At 50.6% G+C, this 17,503-nt stretch overlaps 3 protein-coding genes and 1 pseudogene across 3 annotated transcripts in view; 2 read left to right on the forward strand and 2 right to left on the reverse strand.

The window, feature by feature from the left end:
• LOC116887415 overlaps positions 1 to 17,503 on the forward strand; it is a 496,132-nt pseudogene that overhangs the window by 348,292 nt on the left and 130,337 nt on the right.
• LOC116887417 (RT1 class I histocompatibility antigen, AA alpha chain-like) overlaps positions 1 to 17,503 on the forward strand; it is a 431,868-nt gene that overhangs the window by 333,871 nt on the left and 80,494 nt on the right. The gene's annotated exons all lie outside the window — the stretch shown is intronic.
• Positions 2,641 to 5,536, reverse strand: LOC116887428 (HLA class II histocompatibility antigen, DO alpha chain). The gene is made up of 5 exons (XM_032889044.1): positions 5,402 to 5,536; positions 3,894 to 4,142; positions 3,413 to 3,694; positions 3,185 to 3,320; positions 2,641 to 3,012 (listed from the first exon to the last, which is right to left on the reverse strand). Exons 1-5 carry the CDS (start codon positions 5,481 to 5,483, stop codon positions 3,009 to 3,011), a joined length of 753 nt encoding a protein of 250 aa, XP_032744935.1. The 5' UTR covers positions 5,484 to 5,536; the 3' UTR covers positions 2,641 to 3,008.
• On the reverse strand, positions 12,038 to 17,437 carry LOC116887427 (RLA class II histocompatibility antigen, DP alpha-1 chain). Its single transcript, XM_032889043.1, has 4 exons — positions 17,312 to 17,437; positions 12,892 to 13,137; positions 12,309 to 12,590; positions 12,038 to 12,216 (listed from the first exon to the last, which is right to left on the reverse strand). Exons 1-4 carry the CDS (start codon positions 17,391 to 17,393, stop codon positions 12,062 to 12,064), a joined length of 765 nt encoding a protein of 254 aa, XP_032744934.1. The 5' UTR covers positions 17,394 to 17,437; the 3' UTR covers positions 12,038 to 12,061.

Raw genomic sequence — 17,503 nt, forward strand, 5'->3', positions numbered from 1 at the left:
CGTGGCATGGACAGGAGATTATTATTAACGGCTGTAGTCCTCTTTCCACTAACAAAATGTTTTTCATCCTTTAAAAGATTTATTTAGGGGCTGGAGAGATGGCTCAGCGGTTAAGAGCACTGACTGCTCTTCCAGAAGTCCTGAGTTCAATTCCCAGCAACTACATGGTGGCTCACAACCATCTGTAATGAGGTCTGATGATCTAGCTCTTCCAGTGTGTCTGAAGGCAGCTACAGTATACACATATAAATAAAAAAAAAAAAAGATTTATTTAGTCTGTGGTTCTGGAGAGTCAAGGGCACGAGGCCAGGCTCTGGGGGAGGATCTGAAGTCTGGGGATACCCCCATGGAGGGAGTGTGGGAAGGAGGCAGACAGGAAGCCAGAGGGCAGTTGGGGGTCAGGCTGCTTCTTACGACTAGATAACCAGAGCTGCATTAATCCCTCCCCAGGACAATGTCCCCAGTGATCTCAGAACCTCCTCTTGACCTCATCTTAAAGATCCCCGTACCCCAACATCACCAGTAGTGAGGACCAAGCTGCCAGCACCATAAGTTGGGGAGGGAGCAATCCACAACCGGATCACACCTCAGGGTCTGTTAGGACAGTTGGAAGTAATTGTCCCTGAGGGTGAGGCTGCGGTAAGGGAAGGGGCTTGGTCACAAATCCCGCAGAGCTCTTCTGATTCTGGCTATTCGTAGAAGGGATCTGAGGGAGCCAGCACAGAAATCTCAGGGAAAGGAGAGTGGGCCGGAGGGCAGAGGGGAATGGCTGTGTCATTCCGTGGGAGAGGTGACCTGATTGTTATCTGTAGAAAGCATTCGGGATGGGGAGAGTCAGAACCATAGGGAGAGGCAGTCCCTGATGACCGGTCGAGGTGAGTGAACAACACATTGGGAAAGGTAGTGGCCAACTGTGATGTCTGCCAAGAGCTGGGCTGTCCTCTCCCTGAACCTAACCCCTCACCTCAGGTGGGGCTCGATGGCTGTGCAATCTTGTCCCCTGCTCAGAGTACGTCGGACCAGCATGGATGCCCAACCCCGCCCACACCCCCAGTTTCTTAGCTGTTCGTTTTTCCAAGAACTTGAAAGTGTGACTGGGAGACAGTCCCGTGAGGGTGGGAGGAGGCAGGGACAGGTACAACATGAGCTCAAGAGCTGTGAGGGACCAACCAGAGAAGACAGTGCACGGAGGACTGTGGCTAACACGCAGGCCATGGCCCAGCAGGAAGAGGAGCTGGGCTCTGTTGTCTCGTCCCAGCTCTGCCCCCAGACCAAACCCACCCCGGGTTGTGTGCACTCCTTCAGTGTACAGGGAAGACCTTGCTTTTTCCCAGACCCAGCATTTCTTTTCACTCTCTCCCAGGAAATCCAAGAAGTCCTTCTCAGCCCCTTCTGTCCCAGGACCAAGCTTACAGTTCAAACCACAGTTTTGGTTCTATTTATCCTTTTTTTTTTTTTTTTTTTTTTTTTTTCAGGAGTTGGGGACCAACCCAGGGCCTTGTGCTTGCTAGGCAAGCGCTCCACCACTGAGCTAAATCCTCAACCCCGGTTCTATTTATCTTAATCGACTCTGAAAACACTACAAGCCCAGTTTCTCCAGAAAGCAGTTTTGGTCCAACTCAGGGTGGCCCCCGGCAGCAACTGCATCACAGACGTCCCCTAGCATTAGATACTGACCTCAGAGTCAACCGGAGCACGTTAAGAAGTACAGTGTGGGGCTGGAGAGATGGCTCAGTTATTAAAGGTACCAACTGGTCTTCCAGAGGACCCAGGTTCCATTCCCAACACCCACATGGCAGCTCACAACTGTCTGTAACTCCAAGATCTGACACTCTCACACAGACATGCAGTTAGAGAGAGCTGGTGGGTCACTGGGACGTCCTATCCTTTTTCTTTGAAGATTAGTTTACTATTTTAATTTGATATGCATGAGTAATTTACCTGCATGCACATCAGTGCACCAGGATCCCCTGGAACTGGGAGTTACCGACTGGTGTGAACCACAGTGTCTGTGCCTGGAATCAAACCCAGGTCCTCTGCAAGAGCACCCAGGGCTCTAACCACTGAGCCATCTCTCCAGTCCTGGACCTCCTGTCTTCCTGCATCTTGCAGATTCTCTGTGCTGCCCTGCTGCCTAATATGATGCACACCACTGAAGGAGGTAGCCATGCTGAGTCTTGGGCAGCTGTCTGGCATTCACAGGATGCTCGGAATGTCTGAAAGGGAGGTGGTGTTCATGTAGGAGCAGAGTTCCTGAGAGCCCTCCTCTCCCAGTAGCCTACAAAAGTCCTAGGTCAGGGGAGTTGCAACAATTGGATACTCTGTACCCATTTCCTTGAAGTTTGAATTCAGGAGACATGTGAAGCCCTTGTGAAATGATCCACTGACAAGGACCACACTGTAGGCCAAACAAGGCAGGGGTGAGCTGACATAAAAACATTCAGTAATGTGGCCCCCCCTGGTTGGTCACCACCCAGAACTCCTCTTGATGCTCAGGTGTCCCTCACCTGTAAGTACTGACCCTATGAAAAGGAAACAGGCAAGCATTTTTTTTTTTTTTTCAGAGCTGGGGACGGAACCCAGGGCCTTGCGCTTGCTAGGCAAGTGCTCTACCACTGAGCTAAATCCCCAACCCCAGCATTTTTTTTTTTAAGTACACTGCAGCTGTCTTCAGACACACCAGAAGAGGGCATCAGATCCCATTACAGACCGTTGTGAGCCACCATGTGGGTACTGGGAATTGAACTCAGGACCTCTGGAAGAGCAGTCAGTGCTTTTAGCCACTGAGCCATCTCTCCAGCCCCCAAGCTGCAAGAGGTGTGGCTGGTACCAGGGCAGCACAAACTGTGACCACAAAGTTCTACTGGGACTTGGTGACCAGAAAATGAGGGACTTGTAGAACAGCTGTTGGTGCCATTCGAGGTCCACGCTGTAATAGGCTGCCGCTGAGCATGCAGAAGCTTCCAGAAGTCCGCCAGGAATCATCTCTCATGGGTTTCTCTCAGAAGTTACCTAAAGTCACAAAACCCCGATGACCGAGGCCATTCACGTTCGCACGCCCACTTCACCAAACTCCTACTTTTCTATCTCCTGCCCCGTTCCTCGTCCTTCCCCCTCCGCTCCTCTTCCATCTGCTCCACATCTTCCTCCCTTTGCCATAGACTCCTCGGCTTTCTTCACTCACCTGCGGGTACTGGGCATGCGTGTGCCTGTGACCATGAGCACGGTGCCCAGGAGGCATCCCACAAGGCCAAGAGCCAGGCCCAGGCCACAGATCAGGGTCTCTGTGGTGTCCGGTGGTGGGGTAAGCACCTGGGGCTCTGGGAAAGAAAGCGAGGGTCAGAGGAGATAGGAAGGGATCTGGAGTAGTGGACACGGGGACGTGGACCGGCTAGGACAGGGTGCTGCATACCCCAGTGCTGGAGGAGTGGTGCGTCCAGGCCCCAGTGCTCCACCCTGCAGTCGTACACATCCTCCACCGTGGGCACGAAGCTCAGGTAGTGGAACTTCCGGAACCTGTGGTTAGGCTGGGAGTAGAAGCTGGTCTGGGTCACTCCCTTAGTGATGGGCTGGCTGTTGCGCAGCCAGGTGATATTGATCACAGGCGGGAAGATATCTTCCACCATGCAGATGAGGACATTGGGTTTTCCCAGCTCCACACGAGACTTGGGGAATACGGTCACCCGGGGAGGCACTAGGAGAAATCAGAACCTGAATCCCAAAATCTCGTCCCGTACAGCTGGGCTTTACTAGGGCCAAGATTAAGGGATACTTCCTGCAGTAGCTTTCTGGGACCCTCCTGGGGCAGGAGGGGAGGGGAGGGCAGGGCTCTGGAGAAGGGTTGGGGGTCCTGTCCCTGCCTAGTTAGGTGGGGTGGAAGGAGGGCCCAGTACCACTGACGGCTCTGGTTCGGTTGGAGCGTTCTACCAAGACGTCCAGATGAGCTCTGATCATGGAGATGCTCATCAGCCCGCTCTGAAAGTCCGAGTACGCGAAGTCTGCAAACTCGGGCAGACGCCACACGACCTCCCCCTTCTTCAGATCCACAGAGAAAATCTGTTCCCCGTCAAATTCGTGTGTGAACTGTCCGGAGGCGTCGTAAGACTGGTAGAAGGCTGGTCCGTAGGAGCCCATGTGGTCGGCTGTATCGGGTGAGGGATGGATGGGAGCGGAGAGAAATGTGTCTCAGCCTGCGCTCATGCTGGGCTGTGTGCGAGGACAGCCGGGTAAAGCCGCAGCAGCCCCTGCAAGGGCTCCAGGGACACGAAAGTGGGAGGGCCGAGAGGGCGTGGCCACTGCAAGCATGGGTGGAGGCGTGGCCAACAGCGCGCATGGGTGGAGCTGACAAAGCTGGGTGGGAAAAGGAGAGACTGCCCACCCCAGAAGGTGTCAGGTTTCCAGATCTCCAACTGCAGCGGTGGCTGTAGTGGCAGCCACCCTGTCAGGTCGTGTGTGAGAGATGGTAAATTTGGGGTGAGGAGAAAATGGTTAAGGAGAAGCATTGAAGGGGGCTTTTGGGAAAGCGAGCTAGTTTAGGGGTGGGTAAGGGACAGTGACAGACAGGAGCACGATTTAATAATATCTATGATCCAGAGACCAAGGTGAGGGAAAGGGCGGCTTTTCCACAAGCCGGGCATGACGACACACCCCTCCAACTCCAGCACTCAGAGGGCAGAGACAGGAGGATCAGAAGTTTAAGACCTGCGCGGGCTACCTAATTCAATGAAACGCTGTCTCCTACAACAGTGGAGGGAGGGAGAAGATCCCCAAATATTGTAAGGTACACCGGACATAAAGTCAGAAGTTCATGCCTGGCAGCGGCGCCACACAAACTTTAATCCCAGCGCTTAAGAGGCCGAGGCAGGCTGATCTCTGGGTTTGGGACCAGCCTGGTCTACAGAGCAAGTTCCAGGGTAGCCAGGGCTACACAGAGAAACCGTGTCTTGAAAAGCCAATTAAAAAAAAAAAAAAGAAAAAAAGAAAACGGGATTCAAAGTTTCACACTCTGAAGGAGTGTGAGGGACTGCCGTGAGCCCAGCACGGTGCCAAACGCGGAAAGCCAAAGGGGATCGCACATAAACACACAGCGGAGGTGGACGCTGCACCAAAGCCGGACAAGAACTGCCCGTTGCAGCCAGGAAGTGGTATAGGAGCCAGGGTGTTCTGCAGTGAGGCGGGTGAGGGCAGGGATCTGAGAAAAGGAAGGGACAAGGAGAACTCGGATGTAAAAGAAGCCCAGAGGAGACCCGGCCTCAGCCCCGTGGTTAGGTCCACAATGGAGGTGACAGAGTGGCAGGAATTTGTCTGCGGTGTGTGTGTGTTGGGGGGGGGGTTGCCGTATACCCGACGCAGAGACACTTTCTCTTGTGCCACCTCCCCCCCAGGTGTCCCCAGCACTTACCCTTGATGGCCCATACTCCCCGGGGACCCAGGAAGCTCATTATGGTTAGAAATACCTGGACCAGCTCCACAAAGAGGACCATTGCTGGGTTGGGTGGCTTTAAAAACGTTTGTTTGGGGAGCAAGGGAGCAAGATGGAGATAAAAAGAAACGGAGTCTAGGTTAGGGGAAGACCCTTGCAGTAAGCAGCCAATCAGAGCAGTTCTCTGAGATGATGAGTTTGTTGCTGGGTAAGGAAGTAAAGAGAGTGGGTGAGAAGGTGGAGGCCGTAGGTCACTGGCCACTTCACCTTTCAAGAAGGGACTTCAGGAAGGAGCAGAGAAGCCACAGAGCACCAAATGGCTGAGCCGGGCAAAGCCTCCATCTGGTCCATGATAGAACCTGATTTTTCCTGTGGGTCCCTCTGGGAAAATTTAGGGTAAAATATAAAATAAAACAGGCTAAGAAACTTTAAAGGGAAATCATTGGATAAAGTAAACCACAGGATAAAAACCCTTATATCTGCAAATCATTTTCAAAAACATTTTATTTTATCCTGTAAGAAAGAAAGAACATGTAATGGCTGAAGATGCTTCCTTCCCCTGAAGGAACGCTACATGCAGTTCCCACCTCAGATGTGGGCTGGGCAGAGGGCGTTGGTGGTCTTCATTTATCCCTTCTGGTCCCTAGACACCCTCTTCCATGCTGGCCAGAGGTTGACCAGGGTTCGCATGCACCTAGCGTTTGCCTCTTGATGGGCTCTGCCAATGGCTGGCCCTGGAAGGACTCCATCAATACTCCCTCAATAGAGAGATGCAGGGATGGTGGCCACGCCTTTAATGCTAGAACTCTGGAGGGTGAGGCAAGTGGATCCCTATGAGTTTGATGCCAGCCTGGTCTACAGAGCGGGTTCCAGACCAGCCAGGGCTGCATAGAGAAACCATGTTTAAGATGTCTATCCTGACAGAGAGAACTTCCGTCAAACTTCCGGCAGCCACCTTCCAAACGACATTGAAAGATTTTCAAGCTTGACGATGTCTGAGAAATCTCCTGGATCTTTGGCTCCAGAAAGCCTGTGGAGTTTGGAATAAATACACATTTGTGGTTCTGTGGTACTGTGCCACAAGAGCATAAGGAGCTGAGTTTGGATTCCCAGCACACCAAAACAGCCAGCCATGGTGGCGCAGGTCTGTAAACCCTCAGCCCTGGGAGGGCAAAGACAGGCAGATCTGTGAACCTGGCTGGCCAGCCAGTTAGCCAAATAGGTGAGCTCCAGGTTCAGCCACAGTCCCATCTCAGAGGATATGGGGGAGGTGGGCTGGGAAACAGTAAAATCCCACGCTGCTCTGCCAGAGGACCAGATTGGGAACCAGTGCCCACATGAGGCTGTTCATAGCATCCTGTAACTGCAGCTCCAGGGGGATCTGATCCCTTTAGTCTCAGTGGGCATCTGAACTCACATGCACACACCGATGCTCAGACACATGTGTGCATACATACACATAACTAAAATGAAATAAACCATCTTTTTAAAATGAGGTGTGTAAAAAAAAAAAATGAGGTGTGGGCTGGAGAGATGGCTCAGTGGTTAAGAACGCACTGACTGCTCTTCCAGAGGTCCTGAGTTCAATTCCCAGCAACCACATGGTGGCTCACAACCATCTGTAATGGGATCCGATGCCCTCTTCTGGTGTGTCTGAAGACAGCAACAGTGTACTTATATATAATAAATAAATCTTTTTTTAAAAAAAAAATGAGATGTAACGCAAAAGAGGAAGGCACCCCTGCCTCTACATGCACGAGCTCATAACAAATAAAACCTTGTCATAGGAGCCTGAAGGGCATTGTGTTAGATGGAGGAGTAAGTCTGACATAGAAAGGCAACGCCACAGGCCCGCACGTGTGGACGCTAAGTCGATTATGCTGTGAATGCAGAGAGCAAAGATGGTGGTGTCGGGGGCTGGGAGGGGAGGTACAGAGAAAGCGTGGCTAACCAGCTGAGATCAATCCACTGTCTCAGAGCAGCTGCTGGAGAGGGCTTTGAATGTTCCCAACACAGGAATGACGGATGTTTGCTGTGATGGGTGTTGGTTTCCCGATTCAACACTACACAGTGCACACGTATGACAAAATATCCCATCCCTCTCTTAAAGATCTACAGCTACAGCTCAGTGGTAGAGCGCTTGCCTGTGCAAAAGGCCCTGGGTTCGGTCCCCAGCTCCGAAAAAAAAAAAAAAGGAAAAAAAAAAAAAAGATCTACAGCTATGTGTTACTGGAATCAGTTGTTAAGGTTCCACATCAGGGGCTGGAGAGACGGCTCAGCAGTTAAGAACACCGGCTGCTCTTGCAGAAAACCTGGGATATGTTCACAACACATACAAAACTGATATCAACCATCTGTAATTCCAGTTCCAGGAGATCTGCCTCCCTCTTCCGGTCACTACGGACATTGTATACATGTGTATATTCGCAGGCAAACGCTCATCGTACCAAAATAAAAATAAATCTTTTAAAAGTCGTATCAATTTAATGTATTGGTTATTTAATAAATACAGGTTCCTGGATTTCATCCTGAGCTTAGTGGGCTTAGCCCAGGGTGGTTCTTGAGTAACCTATATGGCCCTTTTTTCCGGTTAAAACCACCTTGACACCCTTTCCTCGGGACATAAGGGGTTCCTGCTCTGAAGCTGTCAAGTCTAGCCCTCGGAGGGCTGAGTGGTCCAACTGGTGGAATCCTAATTTGATTCCGGTTTCTGCCTCCCCACCCAGTGTCTACAACAAGCCTGACACACAGAGTTCTCTCTGCAGGTGTCTGCATGGATGAGGGTCCCTCCTCACAGCCTCGAACCCTCCCTGCCTTAGTTTCTCTTCCAGTGAGGCTGTAGCTAGAATCTCAGGTCAGCAGGACAAGAGATGGGTATGTCTTGGAGAAGTCATGGCCTCTCTGCTTAGTAACAGCTGAGTGGAGCTCAGCGGCTTTGAGATGGGAGGGTCCAGCAGCTTATCAAGAGGGGCTGATGCTTGGGGTTGGGGATTTAGCTCAGTGGTAGAGTGCTTGCCTAGCAAGCATAAGGCCCTGGGTTTGGTCCCCAGCTCTGGAAAAAAAAAGAAAAAAAGAAAAAAAGTGAAGGTTTATCAAGAGAGATTACAATCAAACAAGAGGAAGGGTCTGACTCTTCCCTTAGGAACTCCAACCACTGTAGCCCTCAAACTCATCCAAACAAATCTTCATCCAAGTAAATTTTACCACTGGTCCCTCCTCAGGGCCAAATCCAAATTCTCAAACCCTCCCGGCAAGTGAGGTCAGAGCCCTCAGGAACTACTCCCATGGGCCACTTGAAGGCACACTGCCATGAGATACTAGTCATAAGTGACCTGGTCCCAGACGTCCAGCAAGACTCAGTCTCCCAGCTCAGAAACAGGAAAAACAATTCTTTGGCATTCCCTGGAGGCAGGCAGCAGCGTTCATGGAAGAGCCTAGAGCCCAGGGCAGGGTGTCCAGGTTGGTACCAAGCACAGCAACGCCCACTTGTTACCATTAGTTTGTGGTACTAGGGCTGAGCGCTTTAAGTCTGTCAAAGAGGCAGAGCCCCTCTGTGAATTCAAGGCCAGCCAGGTTACAGAGCTCCAGGACAGCTGGGGCTATGCAGCGATGGTACAAGTTCAGGGCATCTTCCCAAGGCCATGTTCTTTTCAGAAATACCATCACCTGTAGCAAGACACACAGTCACCATCAAGTCTAAGATCCACCCTGCCTTCCCCCTTCCCTTTCTTTATATATGGCTCCCACTCCCACGTTCTCAGCCCGCGAGGCTTCACTGTAGCCTTGCTCGAGTATATGACACACTCTCTACCATGATCGCAATACAGTCACAATCTGTACGTTCTAGCGATGGTGCCGTGCCACAGAACACCCTCGCCATTGTAATCCGTAGCCGGCACTTAACCTTCCGTAAGTGAGGACCTAAGCAAGCCCGTGCTGGAGTAAGAAATACTATTTCCAGCAAGTCAGCAGGCATTTACAGAGGAATTACTAAATATCAAGATATGTGCTAAACTCCACAGATAAAAACCACTAAGAAGGGGCTTCTAAGCCAGCTTGGGGGTGCCTGGCTTTGATCCCAGCAGCGTTCGAGAAGCAGAAGCAGAGGCAGGTGGATCTCTGTGAGTTCAAGGCCTGCCACCAGGTAACTTAGAGAATTCCAGAACAGACTGCAGGGCTACATAGTGAAACTCTGTCAAAAAAAAAAAAAAAAAAGAGGAAGGACAGGCAGACAGACAGACAGACATACAGGCTTCTCATTATAAGGCTATAAGCTAGACGTCCCAGACTTTTCCCTTCACACTCCATGAAAACCCGAGTTTGCATGCAGGAGGCAGCAGGACCTGGTAGGGGAGTGAAAGGTGGCGAGGTGTAGGTGGGGTGGGGTGCAGGAGAGGATGGGAGTGGGGATGGGGGTGGCTCTGGCTGGTGACAGGGAGCAGGAATGGTGAGGTATCAATGGGTGGCACTGAGGTTTTACTCTTGTCTCCCTCCCATGTTGCCCTATGAGAAACCTATTGTGGTTCGAATAGGAATGGCCCCATTGACTCACATATTTGAATGTTTGGCACGATTAGGAAGTATGGCCTTGTTGGAGTGGGTGTGGCCTTGTTGGAGTGGGTGTGACCTTGTTGGAGTAGGTGTGGCCTTGTTGGAATAGGTGTGGCCTTGTTGGAGGAAATGTCATTGTGGGCTTTGAGGTCTCCTTCGTTCCAGCTCTGTCCAGTATACAGTTCCAGTCCTCTCCTGACTGTCCACGGAAGGCAGTTCCCTGTCAGCTGCCTTCAGATCAAGAAGTAGAACTCTCGGCTCCACCAGCCCCATGTCTTTCTGCACACTGCCATGTTGACTATGGACTGAACTTCTGAAACTGTAAGCCAGCCCCAATTAAATGTCGTCCATTATAAGAGTTGCCTTGGTCACTGTGTCTCATCACAGCAACGAAACCCTAAGTAAGACCCCTATCTTCCCTGGAACCTCAGTGACAGAGTCAGCAGTGCATAAAACATCCTGGTTTGGCAGGAAAACATGGAGAGAGAGAGAGAGAGAGAGAGAGAGAGAGAGAGAGAGAGAGAGAGAGAGAGAGAGAGAGAGAGGAAGGGAGGAGGAGGAGGAAGGAGGAGGAGGAGGGGGGAGGAGGGGAGGAGGAGGAGGAGGAGGAGAAGAAGAAGAAGAAGAAGAAGAAGAAGAAGAAGAAGAAGAAGAAGAAGAAGAAGAAGAAGAAGAAGAAGAAGAAGAAGAAGAAGAAGAAGAAGAAGAAGGAGAAGCAGCAGCAGCAGCAGCAGCCCTGCTGGGCAATGACATCAGCAAGATGGCAGAGGAAACCCCAGCCCTCTGCTTCCCACAGAAGCACTAATGCCAAAACAAAACAAAACAAAAAACGGGTAAAGGATGCAAGACAGAAACTAGCAAAGCAAGAACAACGGAGCTTCAAAAAGGCTATGGGCGAAGATGGTCACAACTAGAAGTGACTAAAGGAACGTGAACAACAGCAGCGTATTCCTTCCCATACATGAAAGGGGACACGATGGCGTTGTGGCTATAGCTACGGCAGGAGACTAGGAAGGGCTCCGGTGGACCCAGTTGTAGACTCAGCAGGAGACTTCGGGTCTGGGAACTGAGATCACACCTCGGTGATGATGGGCGGCAGCACACAGTCAAAGGAAGAAGGCGCATGCCCAGCTCCCTGCAACTGCAACGGCATACTAGAGACGGGCGGATGGTTTAGAGCAGAGCCACAGTGAACAACGGAAAGCAACAGACTAGAGGTTCAAAGTCAGGGTAGTGACGCCAACGGAGCTCCCTAAAGCTGCGGGCGTGGTGAGTACTTCCACATCATGCAAATAGTAACTGTATGTAAAGGAAAAAGCTCACTTAATCCATTAGCGTGGTTACATATGGTGTGGGGGGGAGAGGATAGACCTGAGAGAGAGTAAGGGAACAGAGGGACAAATGAACCCAGAGTCAGAACAGGGATGTCCTGACAGTCCGTAGGGCCTCTGTGGAGCGGTGATGTAACATGTGTGCGCGTACACACACACACACACACACACACACACACGCCCCACCCATTCCAGAGTCAATATGAGAGACGCGGAACATCATGGAGAGAGAGAGCACTGTCCAATGGGAGAGGAATTTAAAAACACAAGTATTTGAAATATAAATGTTTCAATAAACAGAAGCCCAGAAGAGAATTTTTATGTGAGCTTTGCCAGCAGTGGGTACAAACGGAGATCGGAAGCTACACGTGATCCCCGGCACACTGTCCGCGACGCATGCGCAAAACAGATTGGGTCCAAGTTTGGTTGAGCTCCGTCTCATCCATGCAAAGCTCTTTCGATCCAGATAGTCTAGCTGTGTGGCCTTGGCGGAGGTGCTTCATGTTTTTGCGCACATAGATGTTGTAAGCATCCTCTCATGTGTCAAACCACAGTGACTTCAGCACCGTCACTAAGCAGATGATAGGTGAGGGTAACAAGGAGCGGTAAGCGCAGAGGCTCAGGGCAGCGCAGGAGTCCTGGGTTCTCGGTGTTGTCTCTACACAGCTCTGCCCTACTCACCTCCTTTCTGCACAGCAGGTGTAGACGCCCCGTCTTTCCTCTGACTACACCCTAGCATCCCTACCTCCACAGTTACTCACAGGGGTTCCTGAGTCCGAGGGTTATGGCCGCCGTGCGGAGCCCTTACGATGAGCGCACTGCCAACCACGGAGCCCACCAGGCCCACCACCAGGCCCAGGGCGCAGACCGTGGTCTCCATTGTCTCGGACACCTGGACTGGCTCCTGCATTTCTGAGGGAAATGAATAGATGCAGTTAGCATAGTGGGATGCTGGGGTACCAGGTCCTGGAAGCAGGGGTGTGTGGAAAGGGGGTGCTGCTTACCCCAGTGACTGAGACTCGGCTGGTCCAGGCCCCAGTGCTCCACCCTGCAGTCATACACATCCTGCGCCGTGGGAATGAAGGTCAGGTAGTGGAACTTGTGAAATCTGAGTTCTGTGCTGGCCAGAAAGACGGTCTCTGAAGTTCCTTCGGTGACCGGCTGCCCGTTACGTAGCCATGTGACATTGAGCACTGGGGGAAAGAGCCTGTCGATGTGGCAGATGAGGACGTTGGGCTGGCCCAGCTCTACCGGGTTCTTAGGGAACACGGTCACCTCGGGAGGCTCTGAGAAGAGACAGAACCCAGTCAGTTCTGAGTAAATCGCAGAGATCCCACCCTGAGTGTTTTCTGTCTCAGGCTCGGAATTCTTGACACCTCTGGGTCCAGAGAGCCGGGAGACTCCTTCTAGTGAGCAACCTATCTCAGCTCAACCTCTCTTGGGTGAGAAGAGGAGATAGCAGCCCCCGACTGTACCACAGGGAGCCCAAAGGAGGGCCCCTCAGCAGAGGGCATCCGTCTCCCATTCTGAGTGTGGACCAGGGGTCCTCCCCCTCCCCACTGAGTGGCAGAAAAGAAAAGAACCCACCGCTGGGGTCCTGGGTGACGTTGTATCTCTGGATCAAGGCTCTCAAGTTGTTCTTCAGGCTGTCGATGTAGGGAAGAGCCTCCTGGGCATCAAACGCATACACCTTGCTGAACTCCGGCAGGTCCCAGACCGTCTCCTCCCTGTCAAGATCCACGTAGAACAGCTCATCACCGTCAAACGCGTACATGCATTCACCAGACGGGTGCTGCGTCTGCACAAATATGTCGTACGTTGCTACGTGCTCCGCTGTGTAAGCAAGATAAAGGAAAATGAGACCAATGTAAGCACTATTGTGTAAGTGGTGAGGCAGGGGAATGGCTGGGTTTATTAATAAAATCAGAAGAGGCCAAAAGAGGGGAATGGGCGAGAAGGAGAAACAGCAGACAGGAGGTAGCAGTGTGGGGTGTTGGGGAGAGGGAGGAAGATGGAATCTTTAGTCCTGCTGCCCCTGCCCACTCCCAGGTGGAACCCCATAACTCTGCAGGAGTCTGGGGGTGGCAGGAGCCTCTGTTGAGCATTTGCTGAGCTCCTGGTCTGTTAGTAGGCTACATATTTGACGCATGCTAGTGCCCTAACCATCCCAGATGCAACCAAGGAGACACAGAGAAGGTGGGTGACTTGCCTCAGGTCACACAGCAATGCGCTGCGAGGAGAGACTTTCTTCTCCCCACAGCTTCCGGTTCAGGGACTGCAGCTGTGAAGTTAGGTCTAGACTCACGGAGGTGGAGGGGCAGGTATGCTAGTGTCCTCATTACAGAAGAGGTGGGAGCTCGCTGCACTGTAGTGATACGGTAAACACGACGGCAGTGTGTGCTAAGACTGTGACTCCATTTTGTTTTTTTTTAATCTTGAGCCTATTAAATCTAACAGGATGAATTTTGACAATGGTCTCAAACTTTTTTTTTAATTTTAAGTTGATTTAAAGAATTTTGTTTAAAAAAATCTTTTACAACATTTGTTTTTGGTTTAAGTGGAATTATAGAAATCCCTGTGTGGTTTGATTTTGTTGTTGTTCCTTAGTCTTTATTAGTTGTTAAGAAATAGCAAACATAATACAAGCTATCATTAGTAATAACATTAACCACGTGAGCATTCTGGACTTGGGACGGTGAGGAGGATCATGGGAGGACTTGGATGCACTCTCCTGCTCTTCCCCGTGGAACCCCAAGCCCTATCAGGTAAGGAGTGTCTATACTTGGACAAAACAGCACGGAGAATGTTCTTGAAGAAGGGTTTTAGGTTCCTTGTGAGCTCAGGGAAATCTTCTTCATAAAACACGGTGATGACAACAAAAAGCAAACAAACAACCCTCCATGGTCTCTGCTTCAGTTCCTTCCTCAGTGTTCCTGACCTGATTCCCCAGTGGACTGTGAGCTACGGCCAAATAACCCTTTCTTCCCCAACTTGCTTTTGGCCATGTTTACCACAGCAACAGAAACAGCGATGCCCCAGGAAGCCTGTGGGTGAAGTAAGAATTGAAAAGGTCTAGGGTCTTGGCTGAAGGGAGGTGATCGCTAAGCACTCAACTCAAAAGAAAGTGAAGAAGACGCAGGAAATGGGGTGGAGATAAACAGGTTAAAGAGGACCCTTGGGGGCTGGAGAGATAGCTCAGGGTTAAGAGCACTGACGGGGTTGGGGATTTAGCTCAGTGGTAGAGCGCTTGCCTAGCAAGCGTAAGGCCCTGGGTTCGGTCCCCAGCTCCGGTCCCCATCTCACACGCTCCAAAACAAAAGGCGCCCAAGGTGTGGTTGTCTCTTACAGCAGTTACGGGCATCCAACATGAGTACTGTAAGGTAGCTAGCTACACAGAGAGCAGCCCGGGGCTGGGATGTTGCACGGAGGCAAGGATGTTTTTTATTGGGTAGCTCATGTTTGAGTTTTTAAGGTGAAGACTATATTTACACCTTGAGAGGAGAAGCTGGGAGAAGGGAGAACTTGCAATGGCAGGGACTGGGTGGGGCTGTAGCTCAGTGGTCTGATGTAGTCAGCATCCATGGAGACCTATGCTCACACACACACACACACACACACACACACACACACACACACACACACAGCCTGGTCTACATCAAAAGTTTCAGGCTCAACAGGGGTACACAGGAAGAGACCCTCTTTCAGAAAGAGAGAAACAAAGAAATAGTTATCTGAGTAGCAAGGTGCTACATGGCAGGGTCAGGGTCCTAAGAGGCTGTCAGTAAAGATGGAGACGCAGTTGCACTGGACCCTAGGATACTGGCAATACAAGGACTATGTGTTTCCTGCCGAGGAGAGTCCCAGAGGTACAATGGAGCTGCCCTAAGAGGAGGCTCGAGTGTGCTGTGGATGGCAGAGCTGGGACTACTCAAGCTCTGTGGGTCCCAGAAGATTATGAGTTAGTCCAAAATGCCAGACACAACGCTACCGGATTTGGGTTTATACTGCTGGATTTTGGTTTTGCTTCGGGGTAGTTGGTTTTTATACTCCAGTTCTTCCTTTTAGGAATAAAAATGTTTACTATGTAACCTTATTTTTATTTTATGTTTTATAGCACCTACCAGTTAGGAGAGTTTGGACTGTTGAAGTATCGGAATTTTTAATGACCTTGGACTGAATTTTGTATTAACGCAGACTTTTAAGACAAGGGTGGAAGGCTAAGCATTCAAGGGGTGTGTTCATATGTGAAGTTGACAGGGCATGGGTTATACTGGTTATTCTCACCCATCAATTTGACACAATCTAGGATCACTCAGGACGAGAGACTTAATGAGGATTGTCTACATTAGGTTGGCCTCTGTGAATCTCTATGGGGGATTGACTTGATTGTTAACCTATGTAGAGAGACCCAGCCCACTGTGGGCGGCACCATTCCCTAGGCCTGGAGAAAGTGCCCAGGCAGAATAGCACATACCTTTAATCTCAGCACTCTGAAGGCAGAGGCAGGCAGATCCTCTATCAGTTCAAGGCCAGCCTGGTCTACATAGAGAGTTCTAGGCCAACAGGCCAACACAATAAGATCCTGTCTCCAAAACAAACAAACAAAAACAATCACCACCACCCCCCAAAAAAGAGAGAAGAAAATGATCTGAGAGGAAACAACCAAGGATGTGTTTATTCTTTGGTTTCTGTTTGTCTGTGTGTTCAGTTTTGTTTTGAGACAGGTTCTTACCATAGCCCTGGCCTCCCTGAACTCACTATGTAGACCAGGCTGGCCTTGAACTCACAGAGATCTTCCTGGTTCTGGCTCCTGAGTGATTATTCTTTGTTCTTGATTGAGGGTGTGATGTAGCTGACCCATCGCGTTCCTGCCTTGACTTATCTGAAATGATGGACCTATTGCTTGCACCTGTGCACCAAATACCCTGTTTCCTCCCTAAATTGTTTTTCATTGGAGTATTTTCAAAACCACAAAGAACCTAGAGCCAGGTGTATTTGCTACAAAACCTTGTTTTGTCGGTTTGCTTAACTGTGCGTTCCTGTCGCAGACTTGCCTCGAACTCCCAAACCTTGAGTCCCAGCCTCCCACTCGCCAGGATTACAGGTGTGCATCACCACACCAGTCCTGTGCTGTGAATTCTAGTTCTTCCCATCTCTGTGTCTTTGGATGACAACATGCATGGGCTTGGTGCTTCCTGATATCAGCAGGAGGAGACACATCACTGTCATGGTTTAACCTCACACAGTGATCCTGGGAAGATCATAAGATCCTAGGAGGTGGGATCCATGCACTGCTAGGTTCCCACCATTGCTCCATAGGTCTCTAAAGGTAGCCACTTAAAGCAGGAGTGGGGCCCTGCTGGGTTCAGCTGTCAACAGAGTGCAGAGTCAGTCCGTGGGTGGATTTGAACCTTGACTCCCGACTGGGTGATTGTGGCCACTACGTTTTTGTTTTTTTTTTAATATTTTTTTATTTTTTATTTATCATATATGAGTATACTGTAGCTGTCTTCAGACACCAGAAGAAGGCATTAGATCTCATTACAGATGGTTGTGAGCCACCATGTGGTTGCTGGGATTTGAACTCAGTACCTCGGGAAGACCAGTCGGTGCTCTTAGCCACTGAGCCATCTCTCCAGCCCGGCCACTACGTTTTATAAGATCTTATTTTATGTTGGGTGTTTGCCTGCATGAATAAAAAGTGCCTACAGAGGCCCAGAAGAAAAAAACCCGATTCCCCTACAGATTGTGAGCTGCCCTGTGGTTGCTGGGGATTGAACCTGGGTCCTCTGGAAGAGCAGGCAGCACGCTTAACCATTGAGCCACCTCTCCAGCCTGGCTGCCTTTGTCTTTAATGCTTATTAGAGCAAGATGAAACCAAACACATAAGGGAATGAGGAGAGGTGAGACCCAGAGGAGATGGACAGAGTCTGACAAAATCTCTCATTCTAAAGGAAGCGTGTGACTGTCTATTCCCACCGTGCGCCCCGCCACCCATCCTCCTGACCTTTGATGGCCCCAGATCCTGGGAGACTCAGCAGGAAGGCCAGGAAGGAGGCTCTCAGGGCCTCAGCTTTAGTCTGGAACATTCTCTCTTCAGAGCACAGGTCGGGGAATCTACGGCTGATGACCGTAATCACGAGACAATAATGAGAACTGAGGGGGAGTGGGGACACCTGAAACTCTGAAACCTGGTTCT

Source organism: Rattus rattus, chromosome 18, assembly GCF_011064425.1.
Source record: "Rattus rattus isolate New Zealand chromosome 18, Rrattus_CSIRO_v1, whole genome shotgun sequence".
Classification (NCBI taxonomy): Eukaryota; Metazoa; Chordata; class Mammalia; order Rodentia; family Muridae; genus Rattus; species Rattus rattus.